This window comes from Mirounga leonina, unplaced genomic scaffold (genome assembly GCF_011800145.1).
Source record: "Mirounga leonina isolate KUSES-001 unplaced genomic scaffold, KU_Mleo_1.0 Mir_126, whole genome shotgun sequence".
Lineage (NCBI taxonomy): Eukaryota > Metazoa > Chordata > Mammalia > Carnivora > Phocidae > Mirounga > Mirounga leonina.
Window position 1 is genome coordinate 23,652,401 of NW_023270314.1, and position 27,286 is coordinate 23,679,686.

At 40.8% G+C, this 27,286-nt stretch overlaps 1 protein-coding gene across 1 annotated transcript; it reads left to right on the plus strand.

The window, feature by feature from the left end:
- Positions 1 to 8,183: 8,183 nt before the first annotated feature.
- Positions 8,184 to 25,730, plus strand: GTSF1 (gametocyte specific factor 1). Its single transcript, XM_035002470.1, has 9 exons — positions 8,184 to 8,271; positions 10,385 to 10,429; positions 16,245 to 16,345; positions 18,725 to 18,851; positions 19,298 to 19,381; positions 19,837 to 19,900; positions 21,104 to 21,198; positions 22,113 to 22,145; positions 24,703 to 25,730. Exons 2-8 carry the CDS (start codon positions 10,414 to 10,416, stop codon positions 22,127 to 22,129), a joined length of 504 nt encoding a protein of 167 aa, XP_034858361.1. The 5' UTR covers positions 8,184 to 8,271; positions 10,385 to 10,413; the 3' UTR covers positions 22,130 to 22,145; positions 24,703 to 25,730.
- Positions 25,731 to 27,286: the final 1,556 nt, after the last annotated feature.

Here is a 27,286-nt window from a genome sequence, read left to right on the forward strand (position 1 = left end):
TAAAATCTAATTTGTCTGATATAAGGATTGCCACCCCAGCTTTCTTTTGGGGTCCATTAGCATGGTAAATTGTTTTCCACCCCCTCACTTTCAATCTGGGGGTGTCTTTGGGTCTAAAATGAGTCTCTTGCAGACAGCATATTGATGGGTCTTGTTTTTTAATCCAATCTGATAGCCTGTGTCTTTTGATTGGGGCATTGAGCCCATTTACATTCAGGGTAACTATTGAAAGATAGGAATTTAGTGCCATTGTATTGCCTGTAAGGTGACTGTTACTGTATATTGTCTGTGTTCCTTTCTGGTCTATGTTGCTTTTAGGCTCTCTCTTTGCTTAGAGGACCCCTTTCAAGATTTCTTGTAGGGCTGGTTTTGTGTTTGCAAATTCCTTTAGTTTTTGTTTGTACTGGAAGCTTTTTATCTCTCCTTCTATTTTCAATGACAGCCTAGCTGGATATAGTATTCTTGGCTGCATATTTTTCTCATTTAGTGCTCTGAATATATCCTGCCAGTCCTTTCTGGCCTGCCAGGTCTCTGTGGATAGGTCTGTTGCCAATCTAATGTTTCTACCATTGTAGGTTACATATCTCTTCTCCCGACCTGCTTTCAGGATTTTCTCTTTGTCTCCGAGACTCGTAAGTTTTACTATTAGATGTCAGGGTGTTGACCTATTTTTATTGATTTTGAGAGGGGTTCTCTGTGCTTCCTGGATTTTGATGCCTGTTTCCTTCCCCAAATTAGGGAAGTTCTCTGCTACAATTTGCTCCATTATACCTTCTGCCCCTCTCTCTCTTTCTTCTTCTTCTGGGATCCCAATTATTCTAATGTTGTTTCATCTTATGGTATCGCTTATCTCTTGAATTCTGCCCTCGTGATCCAGTAGTTGTTTATCTCTTTTTCTCAGCTTCTTTATTTTCCATCATTTGGTCTTCTATATCACTGATTCTCTCTTCTGCCTCATTTATCCTAGCAGTTAGCGCCTCCATATTTGATTGCACCTCATTAATAGCCTTTTTGATTTCGACTTGGTTAGATTTTAGTTCTTTTACTTCTCCAGAAAGGGTTTCTCTAATAACTTCCATGCTTTTATCTTCAAGCCCAGCTAGTATCTTTAAAGTGATAATTCTGAACTCTAGATCTGACATCGTACTAATGTCCATATTGAGTAGGTCCCTGTCAGTCGGTACTACCTCTTGTTCTTTTTGTTGAGGTGATTTTTTCCATCTTGTCATTTTGTTCAGAGGAGAATAGATTAATGAGAGAACAAAATGCTAACAGGGTAACAACGTTCCCAGAAAATATACTCTAAACAAATCAGAAAAGACCTGAAGCAGTGGGAAAAGAAAGGGAAAGAGAGAAAAAAGAAAAAGAAAAAAAAAGATAAAGATAAAAATAAACAAAAACAGAACAAAACCAAAAAAAAAAAAAAAAACAGAATGTGATCAAATATGATCAGGCTGGTATATAGATCACTGCCACACACTAGATTTTGGGTGTATTTGGTCTGTTAGAAGAAAGTGCCTCCCGGGCGCCTGGGTGGCTCAGTTGGTTGAGCGACTGCCTTCGGCTCAGGTCATGATCCTGGAGTCCCTGAATCGAGTCCCGCATCGGGCTCCCTGCTCGGCGGGGAGCCTGCTTCAACCTCTAACCCTCCCCCCTCTCATGTACTTTCTTGCTCTCTCGAATAAATAAATAAATCTTTAAAAAAAAAAAAGAAGAAAGTGCCTCCCAAAATTTTAAAGAAAGAAAAACTTATATATATACAAAAATAAGGGTTGATATGATGAAGGGATGGAATATGACTGTAAAGATGGAAATTATAAAAAAATTTATAAAAGGAATTGATAAGTTGTTTGAAAAAAGAAAGAAGAGGATTTTAAAAAAAAAAGAAAAAAAGAAAAAAAAAGGCAGAGAATGTGATCAGGCAGGGGAGTAGAAAAACCATACACTAGAGATTTAGGGTATATTTTGATCTATTAGAAGAAACTATCTCAAAATTTTAAAGAGAGAACAACTTATATATATATGCCAAAAATACAGGTAACTACTATGAAGGGATAGAATATGACTCTAAAAATGAAAAATAAAAATGTTTTTTTAAAAAAGGTATTGATAAGATGTTGGTTGAAAAAGGGAAAAAGAAAGTTCAAAAAAAAAAAAAGAAAAGAAAAGACAGTTTAAAAAAAATTAACTTTGAAAGACTAAAGAATCATGGTAAAAAAAGCCATGAATTCTATGTGCAGTATTCCCCTAGCGCTGGAGTTCTGCCGTTCTCATTGATCGGTAAACTTGGTCTTGGCTGGCTGTTCTCGCTGATCTTCTGGGGAGGGGCCTGTTGCTGTGGTTCTCAAATGTCTCTGCCGGAGGCGGAATTGCCCCGCCCTTGCCCCCTCCCGGCTAAGTAATCTGCTCGGGTTTGCTCTCCGGAGCTTTTATTCCCTGCAAGCTTTCCGTACAGCTTTGGAGGCGGAGAGTGAAAATGGCGGCCTCCCAATCTCTGCCCCGGAGGAGCCGAGAACTTAGGGCCCCGCTCCTCAGTGCGCCCCCAGAGAAAAGCCGTCAGTCACTCCCGTCTCCCCGGTCTCCGGCCGCACTCCGTGCTCACCCAGCCTGTGACCGCGCGTTTCTATCTCTGGCACCCGACCCCAGGTGGAGTCTCCAAACCCAGCAAATCCCTGCGGTGCACTCCCGCGCGTCTCCTCCCCGGGGGAGGAAGGTGAGTCTCCCCGGATCTGCCGCTTTTTGGGTCCCTGCTGGAGGAGCAGTGGCCCGACTGTGCCACGGATCACGGTTTAGGGCAACCCCAAGCTGAGAGCCCATGCCTGGGCTCCATCTCTGCAGCCGGCTTCTCTGCTCCGAAACCTGGGAGCTCTGCCGCACTCAGGCACCCCCGGTCTTTCTGTGACCCCGAGGATCCTGAGACCACACTGTCCCGCAAGGGTTCCACCCCCTGCTTAGCCACTGGAGTGACATCCCACAGCGGAGCAGACTTTTAAAAGTTCCGATTTTGTGCTCCGCGGCTCTATCGCTTGCCAGAAGCGGCTGACGGAGGCCCCTCCCCTGCCATGTATCCTCCCGAATATCGCCTCTGATTCAGTTCTCCGCACGTCCTACCTTCCAGAAAGTGGTCACTTTTCTGTTCAGAGAGTTATAGCTCTTCTTTTCTTCGATCCCCTGTTGAGTTCGTAGGTGTTCAGAATGGTTTGATCCCTATCCAGCTGAATTCCTGAGAGGAGACAAAATCCGGGTCTCCTACTCCTCCACCATCTTGCTCCGCCCCCCTGTTTTTGTTTTGTTGCTGTTGTTGTTGTTTTCTCTTTTTTAAGTAGGCTCCATGCCCAGTGTGGAGCCCAAAGCGGGCTTGAATTCATCACCCTGAGATCAAGACCTGAGCTGAGATCAAGAATCAGAGGCTTGGGGTGCCTAGGTGGCTCAGTTGGTTAAGCGACTGCCTTGGACTCAGGTCATAATCCCAGGGTCCTGGGATTGGGCCCTGCATCGGGCTCCATGCTCAGCCGGGGGCCTGTTTCTCCTCTCCCTCTGCCGCTCTCCTGCTCTCTCTCTGCCAAATATTTATTTGGCAGAGAGAGACACGGCAAGAGAGGGAACACAAGCAGGGGGAGTGGGAGAGGGAGAGGCAGGCTTCCTGCCGAGCAGCACCCGATGCGAGGCTCAATCCCAGGACCCTGGGATCATGACCTGAGCCAAACGACTGAGCCACCCAGGTGCCCTAATAAATAAAATCTTAAAAAAAAAAATAGAGGCCTAACCAACTGAGCCACACAGGCACCCCTTGACATTTTTTAAGAATGGCAGTTTTATAATTTTATAAGTGTTCTCTGCAAGACTAGTCCTTTGCATAATTTTTAGTAGGTATAATTTCTTTAGTATAATTCTGCCATTGTACCATCTTTTCAACAACCTTCTTTCAGGAAGTTCCATTTCCTCACCTATTTGTTCATAAAGCCTTGCCAACGTGATACTAACAATGATTTGAAAACTTTGACTTAACAATTTACATTTTAGATACCAGCACCAGAGAGTGAGGGGCTATTTGTTGTTGACTCCTGGAAAAAGGAACTAGCTAGAAGTTAAGGAAAAACACAGAGAACAGATTTCTCAAGCCCACTGGTAACTGTAACAGGTGACTTGGATTACCCAGGTACATAACATGTACATATTAAGAGACAGAAATAATTTTAAGTATAAATTTTTAATCTTTTTTAAAGTATAAATTTTTAAAAATCACTTAGTTTTTTCATTCATCCTGTATTATTTTGTGTTTCTAGAGCTAAATGTTGGCTATTCATTCCAAACTCCCAATAGGGACTCTTTTTTAAACATAAATTTATTTTCTTTGGCTCCCTGAAGGCAGCACCTCTCCCTGCTGCTTTGCTTGAAAAATTGTAACCAGTATCAACTTTTCACCCTCCTCTAAAGCAATACTTCCCAATCTATTTTCATCAGTAACGCTACCCATTATGATGCCCTAGATCTTTCATTTTGAAATATTTTACAACTGTGTTTATTGAATAATTTTCCTTTTTTTCCTTTAGATTTTATTTATTTGACAGAGACACAGCGAGAGAGGGAACACAAGCAGGGGCAGTGGGAAAGGGAGAAGCAGGCTTCCCGCTGAGCAGGGAGCCTGATGTGGGGCTCAAACCCAGGACCCCGGGATCATGACCTGAGCCGACGGCAGACACTTAACGACTGAGCCACCCAGGTGCCCCCAATTTTCCTATTTTTAATTATGCACTTAACTACCAATCAGAATTTATAATTAGATGAGAGAATCAGAACTTTGTTGATAACATTCAAGCCAGAAATAAAGAAATTTAATATTTTAGTCTTCTGGTGAGCTAAGCTTAAGTTTTATTGGCTATCTAAAACACTGAAAATCCCTAAGGAATCTCAAGGACTACTGGAATTCCTTCTATCCTAAAAGCTGGGAAAACTCATTTTCTAACAAAGATCTGGGCCGGGGGGGGGGGGGGGGCTGGGGACACCTGGGGGCTCAGTTGGTTAAGTACCAGACTCTTGGTTTTGGCTCAGGTCATGATTTCATGGGTCAGCAGGGACTCTGCTTGAAGATTCTCTCCCTCTGCCCCTCCCCACACTCTCTCTCTCAAAGAAATCTTTTTTTTTTTGAAGATTTTTTTTAATCCCTTGGGCACTGGTCTTTTTACTCATTAGTCCAGAGTCTCTGTTTTTAACTTAAAATTATTAATTCAAAAATATAATCTATAATTTAGGGATAAATGCTAGCATATCTTCAGATAGAACCAGCAAGGATCAGATTCAGTTTAGGGTATTAATCCTGACTAGCTCCTAGACTGACTCTTTATAAATGCCTTGGTCTCTCATTGTTTTTTCCCTTTTCAAATATATTCAACCTGGCTGAAAAGCCAGGCTGAAAGAAAGCTCAGCAGGGATCATAGATAAACCAGGAACTTTCTGGGTTGGAGATGAATGAACAAAGCATTTAAGAATAGAAAGAAAAGATGTGTGGCGCATTTTTATTTTAAAACCTCCACTGAAAGACAGTTTGGGGTTGTTTATTTATTTAAAAGTTGGTAGACATGGGGTGCCTGGGTGGCTCAGTCAGTTAAGCATCTGCCTTTGGCTCATGTCATGATCCCAGGACCCTGGGATGGGGCCCTGTGTCAGACTCCCTGAGTCTGCTGGTCCCTCTCCCTCTGCCCGTCCCTCTGCTCATGCTCTCTCTCTCAAATAAATAAATAAACTCTTTAAAAAATAAAATAAAAGTTGGTGGGCTTGTTCACTCGTGCTAAATGGAACAGCCTTCTCAGCTGAGGATCCTGTCACCCTGACAAGGCATTACTGAATGCAGTGAAGCCTGACTTGGGTTCTGGTTTTGTACCCACCCCCTCCATCCTCTCAAGCCCTAGCTCTTCCTCAGAAATTTATCTGCAGGTATCTGAAAAGTACTTATGGGTCACAGTAACTGTCAACAATTTCACCAGCTTACTGCAATTTAAAGCCTGAAAAATCACATTTCACTTCAAATCACATTGGCCGCACCGATCTGCATGAATGTGATAAATTCAGAGGTTTAGAATTTCAGAAAGGTTACTTTAAGATATTCCTAATGATCTGAAACTGATTTACCAAAACAGCAGCTTTCTCTAAAATGTTTTGTGCTAAGCTTGCAATGAAGCTTTCATTCTTAGCTATTATCTTTCAAGAAGCACTTTAACAGCTTGCTCCTCCTTCATAGGAATTATCCAGGCCACTCAGGTGAAAGAATACATTTCCTAAATTCAAAACAGTGCCTAGGTCAGTGGTTCTCAGCCCTGACTTCATATTAGAATCATCTGGGTAGCTTTTTAAAAATAACCATGCCCAGCCCTTTCTGATTAATTGGTCTGGAAAGAGAACTTGGCATAGTATGTCTTAAAAGCTCCCCAGATGATTCTAATGTACAGACAAGATTAAAAACCACTAGTCTAGGGCGCCTGGGTGGCTCAGTTGGTTGAGCGACTGCCTTCGGCTCAGGTCATGATCCTGGAGTCCCAAGATCGAGTCCCGCATCGGGTTCCCTGCTCAGTGGGGAGTCTGCTTCTCCCTCTGACCCTCCTCCCTCTCATGCTCTCTGTCTCTCATTCTCTCTCTCTCAAATAAATAAAATCTTAAAAAAAAAAAAAAAACCACTAGCCTACAAGAAAGGCTTGGGTGGGGCATCTAACAACATTTCTTTTTAGGGTCTTAATATGAGCCAAAGACTATGAGTCACACTCTCCTCAGCCCAAGGGCTGATAATCTTTAAAAAACAAAACAAAACAAAAACTAGGTAAGGGTGCCTCAGTCTGTTTTGCGTCTGTCTTTGGCTCAGGTCATGATCCCACGATCTTGGAACCCAGCAGAGCCCCACAGCAAGGCTGGCTCCCTGCTCAGTGGAGTCTGCTTCTCCTCTACCTCTGCCTCTCCCCCCCCCCCCGCCATGCTCTTGCATATGCACTCTCTCAAATAAAATCTTTAAAAAAAAATCAGGTAACAATCTATGTTTACTAAGTAGTCTCATAAAAATAAAATGTCCCACCTCCATGATCCTTTTCACTAAAGTCACATTCAATTCTTGCTATCTGGATAAGTTCTCCTAAGTCATTTAGGATCTATAAACCACTGAAATGCTCCAAAAGTCCCAATAATTGAGCACTCAGACTAATCTCCCATACTGCCCCCTACACCTGGACAGTACAAAAATTTTTGTCATAGCATATTTTTATTTCTTGGTTTTGAAAGTAGTATCACCAGATCCACCTGTAGTATCAACACCTTCCTTTTTTTCTGTCTAACCTTCAAAAGCCACAGTCCCTTTTTTCCATAAATCCTTCCCAGGTCACATTGGGCTCCAGTGATTTCTTCCTAATGTAAATTTCCAGTCATGACCATATTTTTGGCATGTTAGACTGCCATTTTACCTTTCATCCACTTCAGGCCTATTTTTCTAAGCACCTCAGGGACAAGAACTACTGCTTGCACGTAGTGTGTGTGTGACAGTTTCCAGAACGAGGCTCACAATCTATATTTGGGTTTCCATTTATCAAGTTACAACTTTCTGGCCCTATTTACGTCTCCAACTCTTTTTATTGAGCATTGAGCTCTCACCTCAACTCTAAGACTCCGTTTAATCCAACTAGGGCATCCTTCCTACCAAGCATCCTCACGTACTATAACTGACGTTTGAATTTTAAGATTCTACAATGCTTGCTGAACAAAAACTAGATTCCCCTCGGTGTTTTGTTTTGGCCCTTCTACAGACTTATCTCCTTTACTCTTTTCCTCTTCCGTTCCCTCAGAATCCAAACTACACTTCTGGCTGGACAACTTCCACAAAGGCTTCCTTGCAGCCTGCAGCCCACCCGAGCCAGTCCCATTCCCCCGCCCAGGGCCCGTATCTCAACACTCATTCTCTTTCCTAAGATGGCCGCCACAAGGCGCAGGGAAGGCAGTGCGAGTTCCACCCACAGTTTCACCCCCGCAAGGCCACTATCGTTCCGGAGACCCGACGAGAATGGGCTGAAAGACGACAATGGCCCGAGGACGGGGAGCCTGAAGAGTGAGAAGTGGCCAGCGCGCGGCGGCCGGGGAGGCCTGGCAGGCCTGGCGCAAGGAAGACACACTCCTGCGGAGCCGCGACCAGCGTCACAGGAAGTGGAGGCCCCACCCCCTAACGTCAGGGGCGGAAGTGAGCGTTGCTGCGGCGCGGGTGTGGGGAGAAGGCGGCTGTGGGAACGTGTCTCGACCGAGGTAGGGAAGGCGTCCTCGTCTGGCTTGGGGCCTCCGCAAAAAACTCACCTTTAGTGTCCTGGGATACTTTCACCATCTAATGGCTTCCCGTTTCCGCCTGCCCGTAGCCTTGGGCCTTGTGGGTTCTCAGTGCTGCTCTTTTGGCTCCGCGTAGTCCCGCCACCGTGTGTCCCCTCGAGGGCCTCCCTACCTCCTTTGTCTACGTTGTTTTAAGTTAACCACCTTCCCCACCTTCTCCTGTTCAGTCCCATCGCTTAAATCTACTCTGATTGTTGTTTTGTTTAAAGAAAAACGGTTGTTTTACTGAGACCCCAGCTCTGTTACGAGTTTAACCAGTTGCTTCAGCCTACATCCAGCCCCCAAACTTGACTGTTTCGCGTAATTTGTCCGTTTCACCGCGGTCTAGTACTAGGGAAAAGGTAAAGAATCGCCTGTTAACAGTTTGGTACGGAGGAGACTTCAGTGGACACGGCTGAATGATGAAGCTATGGATTCCACTGTTCTAAATTTACTGTAATTAGTCTTTGTGCCCCCAGAGTTTAGGGTGGCTTTCCATAAGTTGCTGAATCTGGCGCTGATTGTTTCTCTAAACACCCTAAAATCAAGGAACATAGTACTTGGTTCTTCCTTCCAAACGTCTTATTTTTTATAAAAAAAAAAAAAAAAGGTGTGAAGTTAACTATGTATAAGTAAAACTTGTCAAAAGGAAGTTCAGAATTTCTTAATCCAGATATGAAAAATATTTTTTTACAACAGTTTCGTTAGTAAATGCCATTAACAAATGGGCTGTGGAGCAAATTACCAAACTAGAGTTTCAGCTGATCACTTGTACTTCCTACCATAGATTCCAAGGCTGCTTATGTCATAGAATGGGGGGAAGGGGTGTGGAACTGTATGAAGGGCCAAAGGAGAGCTTGCTCTAGAGGCAACAGCTGTAAATCTAGCTAATTTTTAGAAGTTTCCTATGAGAATGGTTTTATATAAATTTAGTTTTTTCCCATAATGATTAGTTTATTTAATCACAGTGCTAAATAGGGGGAGATCTTTGGTAGAAGAGGATTCAAACTACAGAATCATTTCTTGTCTTAATCTTCCACATTTCTGTTAGACTTGTTCTTTTATTACTGTGTTATCCATAAAATGGATATTTCTTAAATCCTAACACTCAGAAGTTTTCCCTCAGTGCTTAGAGGGAGTGAGTACTAACTAGAGAAACTTAACCAAGTCTATCCATTTTAGTATAGGGGATTGGTGGAGGAGAGGGGAGGTGAAGCATCACTGCAGTAGGTGTGACGCTTCCTGATCACGTTTAGAAAAGTCATAGAAATAGTAAGCTAGGGGCGCCTGGGTGGCTCAGTCAGGCGACTGCCTTCGACCCAGGTTATGATCTAAGAGTCCTGGGATGGGGCCCTGTATCACGCTCCCTGCTCAGCGGGGAGTCTGCTTCTCCCTCTCCCTCTGCCTCCTCCCCCCTGCTCATGCTCTCGCTCTCTCTCAAATAAATAAATCTTTTTTTTAAAAAAATAGTAAGCTAGAATGTCTCTGGGCTTATGGGATGGATTAAGTGCATACTGGTGGACCTAGACTTTCAGCATTCCCAGGTCCCAGGGGAGAGCAAGACTGGCAGCCTGCCCATCCTGTATTTTTAAGAACTTGAGAGGAGAGTTTTAAAATAGTACCCTATTTGGGGCGCCTGGGTGGCTCAGTCGTTGGGCGTCTGCCTTCGGCTCAGGTCATGGTCCCAGGGTGCTGGGATCAAGCCCTGCATCGGGCTCCCTGCTCCGCGGGAAGCCTGCTTCTGCCTCTCCCACTCCCCCTGCTTGTGTTCCCTCTCTAGCTGTGTCTCTCTCTGTCATATAAATAAATAAAATCTTTAAAATAAATAAATAAATAAAATAGTACCCTATTCTTACGTTTATCCTAAAGTTTAAATAGTAATTCTCTTGTGGTCTTGACTTGCCCCCTTTAATGTTAAATAGCATCAAACCCTAATGGATGGTAAACAGTGACAGGTTGTTGAAATGGCACTTAAAGTAGACTATCTTATCACCTGAATACACTTTAAATTAGTAGTCCTGTTTACTGAACCACTGCTTTTTTTTTCCCCCCTCAGCGCTTGGATTCAGCTTCTTCATTTCCAGCATGGAAGAAACTTACAGTATGTATTTCTTATTGCTTTTAGAGAATAAGTTAAATTCTTTACATATAGTTTTATGTCTGACAAGACCTTTAGTGTTTTGGGAAAGATTCACATTTCTCCCTCAACTGCTGAGGATGTCTGTGTGGTAGTAGAGAAGTTCCCAAATTTGAAATAAGACACTTGAAATTATCAAGCTTTGGAAAGGCTACAGTTGGGACATCTGTGTTAAACTATATTTTTATTAAATGAAACATAATTTTGGAGGGCTTCAGTTTCTCCTATTAAGGACAAGGGGATAGTAACCTCTGTTTTCTATTTTGAGAGACAATATGATATTCATAATAATGCTGATACACATTGAGTTCTTGGGGTTAAAGAAATCCTGGGAAGAATTCTTATTTCTCAAGTGATCCAGGAACCTTAGATGGCCCAAGAAGTCAGAAGGGAGCTAGCATCTAGAATCATACAAATGTAGAAACAAAAGAGACCCCAAAAATCATTTCATTTAATGTTTGGATTTTACATGGGAGAAAATAGAACCTAAATTAATGATTTGCCCAAGGTTACATAGTTAGAGACAGAGTCATATGTTGTTCATATGTAATGCCACACTTGATACCATAAGGCACTATGGTTTCTAAGCCCTGACCAAGTTTAAGGAACATCTGCATCAATGAGTGGATGAAACTTGTCAACAGGGCCTACTTTGTTTCTTACTTTGCTGTATTGTTCAGAGTCTCTTTGGAGTTAATAAGTTCCAACTAAAGGATATTTTTTAGTCCCATTCTACCTTCAAGGAAGGGTCCAATAGAATCTTAATCATCGATATATAGAAACTACATGGAAATAGTCTTCATTAAATATCTATATCAGAGGTTCTCAAACTTGAGCATGCAGCAAGATCACCCAGGGAGCTCGTTAAAACTCAGGTTGCTGGACTTACCCCAGAATTTCTTTTTGTTTGTTTGGTTTGGGGTTTTTTTTGTGTGTTTTGTCGTTGTTGTTTACCCCCAGACTTTCTGATTCAGAAGGTCTGGGACCCAAGAATTTGCAGTTCTAATATGTTCTCAGTTGAGGCTGCTGATCTGAGGACCACACTTTGAGAATCATTGATCTAGAAGACTGATTCTCCTTGGTCTTCCTTAGGGTTCTCTCCCCTACCTCCTTAATTTTTTTAAAGATATTTTAATGTAGGAGTGCCTGGGTGGCTCAGTTGGTTTGGTGTCTGCCTTCAGCTCAGGTCATGATCCCCAAGGATCCCCTGGGATTGAGCCCCACGTTGGGCTCTCTGCTTGTTGGGGAGCCTGCTTCTCCCTCTCTGTCTGCCCCTCTTGTGTGCTCTCTCTCTCTCAAATAAATAAATAAAATATTTTTTAAAAAGATATTTTAATGTAAACCTGGAATTCCATGTGAGATAGGTAGATTTATATTTATTCTTGGAAGCTTACTACTCTCTATTAAATTAGAAAGCAACAGCTCCCCTTTATGTCTCTCATTCTTTACTTTTTTCAGCCATAATTTTTTTCTTAGAAAAATATCACCTGGGAGTTGTTAGAAATGCACAATCTCTGGGCCCCATCCCAGACCTATTGAATCAGAATCTGCATTTTAGCACAGACCCCAAGTAACTTAACACTGCCTTAGGATATACTTGACCTTCTTCCCAAATTGACCTTAAACTATAACCTTAATCTAATCTAAAGATCTCCAGCTTCTGTTTGGGGCTGTACCTCTTAACTGATGATACTTTTGTCAAGTCTAGTTCCCTATTTCTATGAAGTTTCCTCCATTTCTCACCGTGGGTTTCAGGCCCCTACCCAGGAGTGAGAAACATCTGGGTATTATGCTAAGCAAAATAAGTCAATCAGAGAAAGACATGTATCATATGACCTCACTGATGTGAGGAATTCTTAATCTCAGGAAACAAACTGAGGTTTGCTGGAGTGGTGGGGGGTGGGATGGATGGGGTGGCTGGGTGATAGACATGGGGGAGGGTATGTGCTATGGTGAGCGCTGTGAATTGTGTAAGACTGTTGAATCACAGACCTGTATCTCTGAAACAAATAATACATTATATGTTGAAAAAAAAAAAAAGATAGCAGGAAGGGAAGAATGAAGGGAGGGAAATCGGAGGGGGAGACGAACCATGAGAGACTATGGACTCTGAAAAACAAACTGAGGGATCTAGAGGGGAGGGGGGTGGGAGGATGGGTTAGCCCAGTGATGGGTATTAAAGAGGGCACATTCTGCATGGAGCACTGGGTGTTATGCACAAACAATGAATCATGGAACACTACATCAAAAACTAATGATGTAATGTATGGTGATTAACATAACATAATAATTTTAAAAAAATAGTTTAAAAAGAAAAACATCTGAGTCTATGCTTTTGGAGAGAGCTTGTCCACAGGGCCTACTCTGTTTTCCAAATTAAGTTATGTTGCCAAAAAGCCAGATAAAATTTTTGATGAGCAGTTTGATAGTATTTATTACAAGTATAAAGTATTTGTTACTTTAAATGCACATATACTTCAATGCAGCACTCTTAGGTATCTGCCCAAGTGAAATACTCCTCGTACACAAAGAAGTATATACCAGATTGTTAGTCACAGCATTTTATATAATAATAAAAAACTGGAAATGACCTAAATGTCCATCAGTAAGAGAAATGATTAAGAATCTATGGCAGGGGTGTCTGGGTGGCGCAGATGGTTAAGCGTCTGCCTTCAGCTCAGGTCATGATCCCCCCTGGGATCGAGCCCCACATCGGGCTCCCTGCTTCTCCCCCTGCTCATGCTCTCTCTCTCTGTATCTCTGTGTCTCAAATGAATAATTTTTTTTTAAAAATCTTAAAAAAAAAAAAAAAAAAGAATCTATGGGGCACCTGGGTGGCTCAGATGGTTGAGCGTCTGCCTTCGGCTCGGTTCATGATCTCCGGGTCCTGGGATCGGGCCCGCGTCAGGCTCCCGGCTCCGCGGGGAGCCTGTTTCTCTCTCTGCCTCTGCCTCTCCCCCCTGCTCGTGCTCTCTCTGTCTCTCTCCCTTTCAAATGAATAAATAAAATAATTTAAAAAAAAAAGAATCTATGGCAAATCCGTATGCAGCACTGAAATATTCCTGTTTGGGTTTGGTTTGGTTTTGGGTTTTTTGTTTGTTTGTTTGCTTTATATTCTTTTTATATCCTGACATAGGAGCTCCAGGATATATTAAGTTAAAAAAAAGAAAAAACAAGTGGGGCACCTGGCTGGCTCAGTTGGAAGAGCATACAACTCTTGATCTCAGGGTCATGAGCTCAAGCCCCACATTGGGGGTAGAGATTACTAAAAAATATAAATAAAAACTTAAAAAAAATAGCAAAATAGGTACAGGAAATCCTGTCACATGCTACAATATGGATGAACCTTGAGAACATTATGCTAAATGAAATAAGTCCAAAAAAAGACATACACTATGATTTTACTTATCTGAAGTATCTGGAATAGACTCATAGAAACAAAAAGTAGAATTAGTGGTTGCCAGGGATTGGGAAGAGGAGAGAATAGGGAATTATTGCTTAATGGGTATCGAGTTTCAGTTTTGCAAGATGAAAAATTCTGGAAACTGGTTGCATAACAGTGTGAATATACTTAACACTACCTAATTATACACTTAAAATTGGTTAAGGTGGTAAATTTTATGTTACATATTTTTATCACCATTAAAATTTTTTTAATTAAAAGTAAAATAAAATTTTTTAAATCTGGAAAACCAGTTTAGAGCTAACCTAAGTTACCAGAGGCCAGGAAGTAAAACCATTGTGATAGGAAGTCGTCATTATCAACTCTGATATATGTCACTGTATAGGCAGTATAATGTGTATGAATCATAAGGTATGTCTAGTCTGTCAGCTGCTGACATGACCTAACATTTGCTCATGATGGAATGGATTAAATGAAGGGAAACTAATAAGAATTTTATCTGTAAACTCTCCCTGGGTGTCCTGAAGCTTCAGAAATATGAAAAGATTGCTGGTCAGGATGAGCCTGGTCCAATAAACTTGCCTGTCCTCTAAGACTTTTCCTTCCTATTCATTCTGTCCTTCAAGTCACCTTTCTGGCTCATTTGCATCACGATCATGGTTAGCAATTTTTTGCATGTTTACCACTCTTCCAGTGAAACTGTCTGTTTCAATTCCCCACTGGCTTCTGATTTTTTTTTTTTTTAAAGATTTTATTTATTTATTTGACAGAGAGAGACACAGCGAGAGAGGGAACACAAGCAGGGGGAGTGGGAGAGGGAGAAGCAGGCTTCCCGCAGAGAGGAGAGCCCGATATGGGACTCGATCCCAGGACCCTGGGACCATGACCTGAGCCGAAGGCAGTTGCTTAACCAACTGAGCCACCCAGGCGCCCCTGGCTTCTGATTTTCATAGCAGTCTCCTGGTTTATAAGCTCCTTATCAAATGTGAATTGTTTATCTTATTTCACTTTTATCATTGCCTTCAATGATGGTAACAGCATTTTATTAGGTTGCCTCTTGTCCTCCTTCTAATACACTCAGAATGTGCTTAACCCTTTTAATTTCCCTTCATTAATCAAGCTTGCTAAAATTTGTAAAGCCTACGGGTAGCTTTACACATTTAGAGAAACTTCTTAAGTAACTATGTAGAGATGATTCCTGAAAGTATAGTCTTTTTTTTTTTTTTTTTTTTTTTTTAATTTGACAGAGAGCACAAGCAGGGGGAGTGGCAGACAGAGGGAAGGGGAGAAGCAGGCTCCCCACAGAGCGGGGGGAGCCCGATGTGGGACTCTATCCCAGGACTCTGGGATCATGACCTGAGCCGAAGGCAGTCGCTTAACCAACTGAGCCACCCAGGCGCCTGAAAATATAGTCTTCTAAGAGAAGTTTTAAATAGCATGGTCTAGGTTAGGGGCTTTCTTTCACAGAGGAGCTCCATATGTCTGCAGTTGTCTTAAATTTAGGACGTTCTGTTTTTGCAGATTATTTTTTTTATCTGCCCAATTTGATAATCACTAGATTAAAGAATTCTCTGATTTTTTTCTCATCTGTGTGCCAAACTATGAAAAGTAAAACCACCTATCTGATAAAGGTATTGGTTTCTTTTGAGAGGTATCTAGAGTAACCAAGATTAGGAACTACTTATAGTAGTAAATCCAAGCAGACAGATGAAAAAGAAATCACCTATCAAGCTTCCATAGAGCTTATAACTGATCTAGAGCAGTCCTTATGAACTTTTTTCATGCCATAACATACTAGTCAATAGGCAAGAATGCTGGCAAAGGGGAGTAACTGCCCTCAACTTGCCCTAGAAGTGACTGGTAGGGGATGGGGGAGCATGTGCAGAGGTACCCCACACTGGTATATTGGCACACCATCCATTCGAACTTTAGCATACTGGTTAAGAGGCTTTGCTTAGGCTAGCTAGATATAAAAATGACCCTGAATTAGCACGTCTAGAAGGGAAAAAAGGGTATCATTTCATTTAACTTTATTGTTGTTTTCATTTAACTTTATTGTTGTTTTCATTTTCATGGTTGCCCTTAGTATAAAACAAATTTATGTACAACCAGATATGAACTAAGATCCTATCCCATGACAGCTTGTTTTGCTGTACTTACAAAGATTTGGTGGTAATACAGTTTTATCTTCCCGGAGTTACATTTTCATGTTTAAATGTTTAGTCACCCTTTTTTTTTTTAATTCCAAGTTGTTGTTAGACTGTCATGTTCTACTCTTATAGATTCTGTTTAAAAATCCAGTGTGCCTGGAATACTGTAGTTTTACAAAGGTTTAAAGCTTAAGCTTTATGTTTATCCTACTCTTCTCTCTTTCAGTCGATTCCCTGGACCCTGAAAAGCTATTACAATGCCCCTATGATAAAAACCACCAAATCAGGGCCTGCAGGTTTCCTTATCATCTTATCAAGTGCAGAAAGGTAAGGCATTATTTTCATAATTTGCCTTGTAATGACCTCTTGAGTTCCTTTAAAAAGCCAAATTTTGTGAATATCATATAATTTTAGCAAAAATGTTTTAATTTAATGCCGGACTTGTTTTAGTAATCTGCGTTTGTGTTAAATACCAACATTTACAGAAAGGAGTTTATTTCTTGAGTACATAGCTTTTTCTTGTTTTTGTTTTTTTTTCTCCCTAACTAGTGACAAAGCGCCCTCTATATACTCTTCTCACACTTCATAAAACAGAGGAAAAACTAATTTTTGCTAGCAATGAGAAATCCCTCTTGCCTTGTGAATTTGATGTGTTCATTGTCCTGATAAGGATTGAGTGCCATAATACACTTAATTCTGATTTCTTTTTGTTTGGAAATTTTAGAGAAGTTGAACAGCTAGAGGTTAGCCTAAGAAAAGATTATTCCTAAAAATAACAGTTTCTCCAAGTTTCAGTCTTTGGTTGAAGCATCTTTTGGTGGGGGACAACTAATCAGAGTTTGAGTTTTTTTCTCTGGTCACTCTTTTGTAGTCTTAGATATAAACTACTTTAATGCTGGCATACTAATTGAGGCACTTGGAAAGGATTGTTAGAATACAGATGTCGGATACAAAGGCCAAAGGTCGGGGCGCCTGGGTGGCTCAGTCGTTAAGCGTCTGCCTTCGGCTCAGGTCATGATCTCAGGGTCCTGGGATCGAGCCCCGCATCACATCGGTCCTGGGATCGAGCCCCGCATCGCATCGGGCTCCCCGCTCAGCGGGAAGCCTGCTTCTCCCTCTCCCACTCCCCCTGCTTGTGTTCCCTCTCTCGCTGTGTCTCTCTCTGTCAAATAAATAAAATCAAAAAAAAAAAAAAAGGTACTCTAATATTAAAAAAAATTTAAAAAAAAAAAAAAAAAGGCCAAAGGTCTGCAGGATTTATGCTTAGACAGCATTTTTGGTATTTAATCCAAACTGCATACAATTCATGTATGCATTAACATCCTTTAAAGGGTGTTTCTCTTGCAGTCCTCATGACATGATTATCATGCCTTTGTTGATCATTTCTGCAGCTCTTTTAAATCTCTAGAGCAAAGATCCCTTAAAGTTGAACCTGGATAATGTGGACCAGCAGATACCACCACGACTTGCTTCCCTAGGATTGCAAACATGTCCCTAAGGATAAAGGTTGGGAAAGGAAACTAAGCAATAAAAAGACACATTGTCTTTAACTCCCCCTTTTTTTTTTTTTTTTTTAAGAGAGTGAGAAAGCCCGTGCATTCGGGGAGGAGTGTGGGGCAGAGGGAGAGGGAGAGAGAGAGAGAGAGATAATCTTGAGCAGTCTCCATGCCCAGGTCAGAGCCCAACCCAGGGCTCCATCTCATGACCCTGAGATCATGACCTGAGCTGAAATCAAGAGTCAGACGTTTAACCAACTGAGCCACCCAGGCACCCCTTTAATTCCCCTCTTCTAATGCTCTTCATCTTTGACCACAAAAATCTTTGCATTGGAATGCTCAGTATCCCTTACGAAAATCATGAAGATAACTGCCCTCATAATTTTCTTCATCCTCTATTTTTTCTTAGCGTCCTTCCACTTCACATTATTTTTACTTTTTTGAATATTATTTGTGATCAATGTTTTGCTTCTAATAAATCAGCTTCTTAATTCCTGGTAGCTTACTCTAGGATTTGATATACGATAAACCCTTTGGTTTTTTTGTTTTGTTTTAAAACAGAGAACTTGATCCGCAGAGCAGACTCTCACATTTGGGCTTTTCCTTAGTGAAATAGCTGAAATGAAGGCCCAGTTGTTCACAGCCTCATTTCAGGCATCGTCACTTGAAATAAGCATTCCTGTGTTAATCTGAAACTCACTGGTCGGGTTCTTCTGCGGCTCCCTGCCCACCGCTCTTTTCCAGCACTACTGCGTGGCAATAGCAGGCGCGCTACCGCAGTGCAGGCTAAGAGTATGTCTTCGTGGTACTGTTCCCTGAATATCCCCCTTCGGAGACATCCAGAGAGCTCCACCACGACAGGCTGTGCTGCCAGTCTTGGGACCTTGGGAAATATGGTTCAAATACCCAATCCTCAATCCACTGTTTACTCCCCTGTAAACCACTGTAAACCCAGTATCGGTGTTGCCCGTCTCTATGAGCATAAGAAAGCAGCTTACATTTTGATGAGTTTGAGGTCATCTGTACAGTCTGTGTGAGGAGAAATAATTCATTCCCTCTTAATTTTCTACCATGAGTTTACCTACCATAGTTAATCCACAAGTTTATTGAGAGATTTTAGGGGAGTCATTTATAGAATAAGGCTAAGCCACTCCCTTTGAACCTGAAGAGAATCAGAGAATTGATAGACCTTTTAATTTTTGTTCCACAGAATCATCCTGATGTCGCAAACAAATTGGCTACTTGTCCCTTCAATGCTCGCCACCAGGTTCCTCGGGCCGAAATCAGTCATCATATCTCAAGCTGTGACGATAAAAGTTGTATTGAGCAGGATGTTGGTAAGACTAGCTAAAAGGTTTCAGTCCTAGAGGTTAGCCCCTTCAGATTTGTATTATGCTCCGTTGTCACCTTGATTTCTTGATTTTTGGCTTTCATCATTTCAGAATAGTATCTTTCTGCCCTTGAGTATTTTATCTCATCAATAAAAGGTTGTCAGGCTGTGTTTATCGGACTGCTTTCTCTTTTGAACAACCTGATCCATCTTACCAGTAATTAATGTAAAAATAAAAATCCTTTTATTGTCATAAACAAAGACAAACAATCTTTGTTTCAGCTTCTTTTTCTTCTGCAAGGGGATAAGACCTCTGCTTAGCTTTCGTAGCATCTGTTTTTCAGAAACAAAGACCTATTAGGCTACCCTGAAACCTTTTAAGCCACTAACCCCTTTAAACATAATAACCTGACGATGTCCCCTTTTTACATCAGAATCTTTGTTATCTTGCAGTCAACCAAACCAGGAACCTTGGACAAGAGACTCTGGCTGAGAGCACATGGCAGTGCCCTCCTTGCGATGAGGACTGGGATAAAGGTGAAGTGTCTCTACATCTTTTTCTTCACAATGTCTAAATCGCAAGTCATTTGCTTTAGACAGAAGGAAGATTTTTCTTTTTTAGGAACATACCATGTTCGGAACGCCTTATTATTGTTATTGGGCCTCAAAACAAGCACATTCGTATCACTGTGCAGACACGTGGAACAGCCTATCCCTCTTGACTGGAAAAAGCACTTCTTTACATCTGTTTTTTTCCATAAATTGTGTTGTACCATCTGTGTTTGGTTGTTACTGGGCATGTTTATTATTATTTAGGTTGCTTGTGTTTATATCCTTCAATTAAATTCCTGCTACTGTGTCACTTCAGCAGGGTACTTGATCAATCTTTAAATTTCTCTAAACTTAGGTGTATTATTTCCCACCTTACAGATTCAACTAGCATAAACTGGTGTTTTACAGGAGTGTCACAAACTGTGTTCTTTCTTTGGCAGATCTTTGGGAACAGACCAGCACCCCATTTGTCTGGGGCACAGCCAACTACTGTGGCAACAACAGGTAAGTGAAATGGGCTCATTCCCAGCACTGCCTCCCAAAATCCAAGTGACCTGTTACCAAAAGAAGCCACCAAAGCATGATTTGATCTCTTTCCTTAATGATGTTACTTGGTGGTAACTTAGTCTAGATAGTTTTGGTGGGTTATTTTCCTTATTTATTCCTCGATTCATAAAAAGGTCACATGCTTTGTGTTAATCACTATGGGAACACAAAAATACTAGCTTACAGTCTAGCAAGGGAGACCGTGGTACCAGACATTCTTACGTCTAAGTTGGGTTTTTTGCTGAGCTGGCATTATTTTAATACTTGGAAAAAATTCTCCAGTGACACCACTCTGGGTAATTAGTGTCTAAGGAAAAATAATCCTGAAAGTTCTTGATTTGAAATTGGGCAAGCCAGAGTACCTATTGGGTAGGGAAGAAAATGCATCTCTCCTTTCCACTGATTTTGTATCTAATTTGTATCTAAGTGTGGGGCTTGAACTCGTAACCCTGAGATCAAAACCTGAGCTGAGATCAAGAGTCAGACGCTTAACCACTTAACTGACCGAGCCACCCAGGCACCCCTTTATCTAATTTAAATCTATGAGATTTCTCATTACTGCTTCATCTTCAAACCTTAGAAGATCAAGTTTCAGATATTCAGAAATGAGAATATTTATGGATTAGAAAATGAAGGAATGAGATGTTAGACTTCATTTTTCCCCAAATAGAATGCTTGTCAATTTTTCTTAGCTCCTAAGATAAGTTAGTAATTGTACATGTACCTTATTTTGTGTGTGCACTAAAATAGAAAAACTTAAAGATGAATCTTAATAGTACAATTTTAATTTTACCTCAGTTCTATGAGATTTGTTGCCTTTGGTTTGGTTGTCTTGGCATTTTATTTTCTCTCTTACATTTATTGAGTGAGTTGATGAGCCTGTCATATAACTGAACAGTAGATGGCATTGCTGTTTATCTCAATTTCTGGAAAATGAAAATGGTTAGACCCATCTTAATGCTTGTACAGAACAGTGAGCTTTTCAGAGAAGTAGTAATCATTCTAATTGCAAGAATGTTTTGATGGAAATGTGTTTACATTTCAGAATGTAGTTTGCTGTTTCCTCCCAAATTACAAAACACACATTTTGATTGTCTTGTGTGTGCCTGCCTAAAGAATACAGATATGCTGGCATACGCAGATTTGTCTTTGTTTTTGCAGCCCTGCAAGCAACATAGTTATGGAACCTAAGAGTAACCTGGCTTCAGGCATGCGTGTTCCCAAGTCTCTGCCATATGTTCTGCCATGGAAAAACAGTAAGTGAAATAAAGGCAAAATGTTTTTACTCTTTTCGTTGTGCTAAATACAGTTGGTCTTGATTATTCAGGGACATAGTCAGTGTGAACACATTACACTCACATGACCCTGAGTGCCTCCTTAAATTTTGCATTCTGAGCACCTCACTCCCTACACCCTAGGCCCGGCCCTGGTTAGTAACAGGAAATCATGAATAAGAAAGTACAAGATCGCAGAAACCAAAAGAATATTTTCAAGTTGGGATGACCACTGACATCAAATACCTTGGGTAAATTTGGAGACCAATAAAAAGGCTACTGACACTGCGCAGGAGGAAGTCATCCCTGACACTCAAGGCATAATATCAGTAGAAATTGGATTGCAGAGACCTAAAAGGAAATGAGTAGAAAGAAAACGAAAGTAATAAGTTATAGGAACTAGCATAAGAATAGTATTCTGATGTCTTCCCTAGACATCAGAAACCGTGCCGAGTAAATAGGTACTAAATTCATATCATATCACCCTGATAAATTCCCACATAGGGAACACCCAAGATACTATCATTTTTATTTAATACAGACTTTCCTAATGTTGCCCCCAAATTCAGATTCCCTTGATGTCAGTCTTTGCTACTATTTGAGCTAATTTTTTAGGTGGCTAGAGGATTCCCTTTAAAACATTTCCCTTTGGATACTTGCATTTCCCAAAAAAATGAATTCACCACATCATATGCCTGAAGGCTAGAGAGGTAATATACTATTCTTTTCCCATGCTCTTGAATAGAATCCAATCACTAATTTTAAATTCTTCCACTTTTATATTGTAATTCAGTATACCCCAAGAATAATAAGTCATTTGTGTTTAGTAAGAACAGGGGAAGGAGTGAATTTCAATTGTCATGGTGTATTTATTTTGAAATATTTCTACTCTATAGATGGAAATGCACAGTAACTGAATAGCTCATCAAGTAAGTGTTTCAGTTTTATTTCACTCTCTCTTCAGATGGTAGCAAGATTTAACTGGACATAAAGCAATTTGGGTCCAATTTTCCTTCAGATTATGGTACCAAATTAAAGCTTTGTGTGTGCCTGTATTTTTTAAGTATATAGCTTCTGTTATGGCTCTACACGCTAATGAATAGGCATTTACTTGTTAAATTAGAATCCTGTTAACATGCCATGTTGCTTTCCCTAACGTTAGTACACATTGCCTTTTTCCTTTTTTCTTTTTCTTTTTTTTTTTTAGCAAAGTTGCATTCGAGATCTATCATGCCTTTTTAATGGACTGAGATTAATCAGACAGCTGTGCTTCACTGCTCTGCGATTCTTTCCCTGTGCAGTACAGTTTAACACTCAGCAAAAAATTCATACTCTTTTTAATGAGCAGTTAAAAGTTTGGGGTCTCTAAGAAGCTTGCACTGTTGATCTTATCTGAATATTTGATTTAGCAGAATCTCACAAAATCTCTATGAACAGACTAAAATATTTTACTTTTTACAGATGAAGCCTTTCCTGAGGTAACCCTATATGCCTATGGCAGAGCCAAATTTGATTCTTCAAATGCTGTTTTGGCTGAGGTTGCCCAGCCATATTGCTCCTGCCAAAAGGAATATTATTAAGCTAGGAATGAGACTATATCCCCACTGTCTTGCAGATAGTAGGCCCTCTGTGAATATTTCTTTAAGAGTGAGTAATTGGCCTCTTGCCTTCCAGTTCATTCGCTTTCTCTGGACAGTGAAGCAGATGGATCTCCTGTGAGTTAGGGTTCATTTTGTGCCAAAACTGATGTTTCTTCTGGTGAGAAGCAGAAAAGAGATTCCAAAAGCAAACACCCCTTAGCTATGGACGATAATATTTATGTGTTGCTTCTAGGTGCTAGCGATTTTTCTTGGTAAGTTTTTGTTTTGTTTTGTTTTGTTTAAGATTTTATTTATTTACTTGACAGAGAGAGACACAGTGAGAGAGGGAACACAAGCAGGGGGAGTGGGAGAGGGAGAAGCAGGCTTCCCGCTGAGCAGGGAGCCCGATGTGGGGCTCGAACCCAGGGTCCTGGGATCATGACCTGAGCCGAAGGCAGACGCTTAACGCCTGAGCCACCCAGGTGCCCCTCTTGGTAGGTTTTGATGTCAAATTGTTAAATACATGTGGAAACCAGAAAATTGGATTTGGCCCCAGAAGGGAATGAGACACAACAGCACTGGGGTGTGTCAGGAAAACACACACCACCTGGATGAATGGTGAACTTTGAATCCTTCTGACACACTGCACAAGATGCTTGGTTCTCATACAGTACGGATTGCTACATAATAAAAATGGTCCAGGGGCATCTGGCTGGCTCAGTTGGGAGAGCATGCGACTCTTAATCTTGGGGTCGTGAGTTTGAGCCCCACATTGGGTGTAGAGATTACAAGAAAAAAAAAAGTTACTCTAGGTGGCTCAGTCAGTTAAACAGCCAGCTCTTGATTTTGGCTCAGGTCATGGTCTCAGGGTCCTGGGATCACCCCGCTTCAGGCTCCCTGCGCAGCGGGGAGTCAGCTTCCCTCTCCCTCTGCCCCTGTCCCCGCTCGCACGTGTGTGCATGGTCTCTCTTTCTCTCTCTCTCTCTCTCTCTCTCTCAAATAAATAAATCTTTAAAAAAAAGAATTAAGGTGAAAGCCTAGGAGAAGCTTCTATCTCTGACACCTAAGACTAGATACCTTCTCTCCTTGTGAGCTTAACTCTTTGCTATTAAACCCCTTACATGCTAAAAATGTATTTTTCTTTATAACCCCTGAGGAATCAGGAGAGAAAAATTATCCTAGGTTAGGTAACAATCCTTAAACAGCCACAAACCTTTTTATCCTCTTAATAAAGTATCATTTTTTGAATGCCGGTTGTTACAGAATTCTCTAGCTTCTTTGGAAAGATACAAAAGAAATAGAAGATAGGACTTATCCCCTTAAGGAACTTAAGTGTGGGTGGAGATTTTCTTGAATGCATATACATGAAGAGGGTTTGTTCACCTTGCACTTGATATGCTTTATCTTGTGTTTTTATCAACAAATCTACTTTTTACTAGATAAGTATCTCAAAGCAGGTGATACCATATTAATTTTTATTCCCCCAATGTATGTTGTAACAGCTCAAAAAATATTACTGAATTAATGAATAGATAGAACATATGAGAAGAGAAAAAGATCAATATAAGTTAATTGAAATTAATCCAGAATTGTCTGGAGAGGTCAATTGTATGGATAGTCAATTCTGATTTTCTGCTCACTCATGAAACTGTGGATACAAGCAGTATACAGTGAGCTCTATGTAGAATGTTTTTGATTCAATTAACAAGTTTCTGTGTGCTAAGTGGTACTGAAGAGCTAAGGGTCAGAAGGTACTTGGTGTTCTGCCATTAACAATATCAGATCCTTCCAGCTGACCAAGAGATGTTAATCAGGTTGTAGTTGTGTGGCCTATTATCAGATGTAGTTGGTGTTTTTGTCACTGAAAGGAACTAAGAACTCTTTTTTTTCTTTCATTTCCTTGCAGATGCCAGACTCTAGAAGACTCTTGCTTCTTCCTGCTACCAGTGGGTTCTTCGTGGTTTTTTCCTCCTAATCTAATTATAGAAACATAAACTGTCTGTGACTTTCAAACTGACAAGTACCTTTTTTTTTCCTCCATGCTTTGAGTCTTCACTCATTTGATGCAACAAATGAGTTCGAGGGCTGCAGACAGCCCTCAAACTCAGAACTGTTTCAAATAAAGCATCAACCTAGATAGCTTGATAGTTTGGTTAAGTACCTGCAGCCCCAAGATCAGAAATCACATCCCATTTCACATTAATGAAACATAATTATTTAAAGTTATCTTAAAGGATCCAGCTAAAGCAGGCAAGAAACTTGGGTTGGAAAAAGTAACAGTGTATTTGTGTTCTCTGATACACATAGATCAGATTCCTTTTAAAATTTATAGGAATGGTCCTTTTTTGATCAGTGCATCTCCTTATCCAGAGTCTTCAAGACATTGGTAGCATTTAGATAGCAAAACACCCCAATCTTGTTTAGAATCTGTAGAACACCTTGCTCCCTGAATATTTCCAACCTAGAGTAGGTTTCTTTTGTTTCTCTCCCACATTCCAGCTAGAAATTGTACTAGCTGTCAATGTCAAGCCAGGTGTAGATTATGTAGGAGTGAAGATTGGAATGGAGGAGAGGAACAATTGTATGTGTGGAGAAGAGAGAGGCTTTCCACCTATGTGTGAAATTTGATTAAGCTTCAAAGCTTAAATGTGTGATGGCCCTGCTGACTCTCCTGGAATGTGTGTATAAGAAGTCAGATTTCTGAAACACCCAAGGCTCTGGCTAGCCTAGCATTTTGTTGGCCCTTACAAGGAAACTTCATAATCTCCCCAGACCAGTTTTTTGTTTGTTTATATCTGTGCATTTGTGTGTGTGTGTGTGTGTTTTTGTTGGTTGGTTGGTTTTTTTCAGGTTTGGTTTGGTTTGGTTCTAAATCTGTCTGGCAGGGAGAGGGACTGGGGATCTGGTATAGATAAGGACTTGGATGAAGCATAGTGATAATTTCAAAAATGATCCATGTAACATTTTTTGTGAGTAACAGATAAGGAAGAGTGGGCTCTTGTGGAATGCCTTCTTTCATGATATTTACACGAAACAGGATTCTCTCCTAATAGAAGCAGAGCTGTTTATTTAGTTGCGGTCCCTAAAAACGGGTCCAAGATAGCCCCAGTACAATGGTATTTCTGCTTCTAGCTGTGTGATCTTAAGAGAATAACTAGACCATTTCCTCTGGAGAGGGTGATAATGTATTGAAGGGGGGAAAACACCCATTATGCCACTAATTCTGATTATTTGTGTATCAATCAATACACCAACTTAAGGTTATTTAATAGTCTTATTACTAGAAAATACAAAACCCTTTTGATTTCATTTGGGTGATAACAGAACAAAACTCTTATACTACACTTGTAACCCAGAACTCCTACCTAGTTTAGGTAAAACAAGCAAGGTTGTGAGTCTCATTGCAAAGAATTAGGTGCATGAATACAACTCAACAAAGGAATTAAATAGAAACCACAAAATCACAAAACATCTAACCATTTCGAGTATGAGTAGGAGAATGCCTACCTGCGTTAATTTTGTTAGCTCACAAAATAAATCCTGTGGTTTCTTCAGTAAACTAATGATTAAAGCAGCCAATTTGTCTGGTCCAGGAGCTTTCTGAGACTGCTTGGGGTATTTATTGGGCCTAGAATTCACTAGTCTGGATTTAGTTTGCTGGTGATTTTTGGAGATTCCCAAAAACTAGAATAAAGAAGTGACTATAGGTCCGTCAGAATTGGGGAGGAGAAGCTTACCTGTAAGACCCTTTTTTTCAGAGAATGCTTCCCTTTGGAATGTGGACAGGTAAGCAGCTGAATATTCTTTAATTTCAGTTAAAGTCAAGTGTTAATGGGTAAAGGTTAAAAGCAGAGGTGTTTCAAAAGCTTAGCCCAGAGAGCCTTTGAGGCCTGCATTTCGATCTTATCCAGGGCCTCTACACTCTACCCCAAGGAGAGGATTTGCTTTTTTGGAAGATTGCCTTTCTCTGTAGGGGTTCTGGAAGTGCCATTGTGATTTGCAAATGTTCTCACCAGGAATAAACACATGTAGGTTAAAATGATGCTGAGCTCTCCTGGTAGCTGTACCTGAGCTAAACACGGAGAGTATCTGGATTTAATTTCAAATAATGCACTGCAGTATTCTTTCATTGTGGAGGCAGAGTGGTAGCTCCTTGTGTTAGTCCTAATGTCAAACAAAATGGATATACATATATTGGCATTCTTGGGGTCCTGTAGTTTTTACTGTGCCCAGCTCATATTAAGCTCCAAAGTAGGCAGAAACTGAGGAGATAACATTATGCTTATTATTGCCATTTTTAAAGAGACAGGTTATAAAAATCAAGGCGATTTGTATACTAAATTTAAAATGATTGAAGCAGGACTGGCCTTGGAAAGGAAACCTTTAAGAAAATATTTGTTTTCTTGTGCCAATTCCGTGAGTAGAATAAGGAAAACTACCTATATACCATGAGAAAAATACTGTAGTGACTGCTCATTCTTTTGATCACT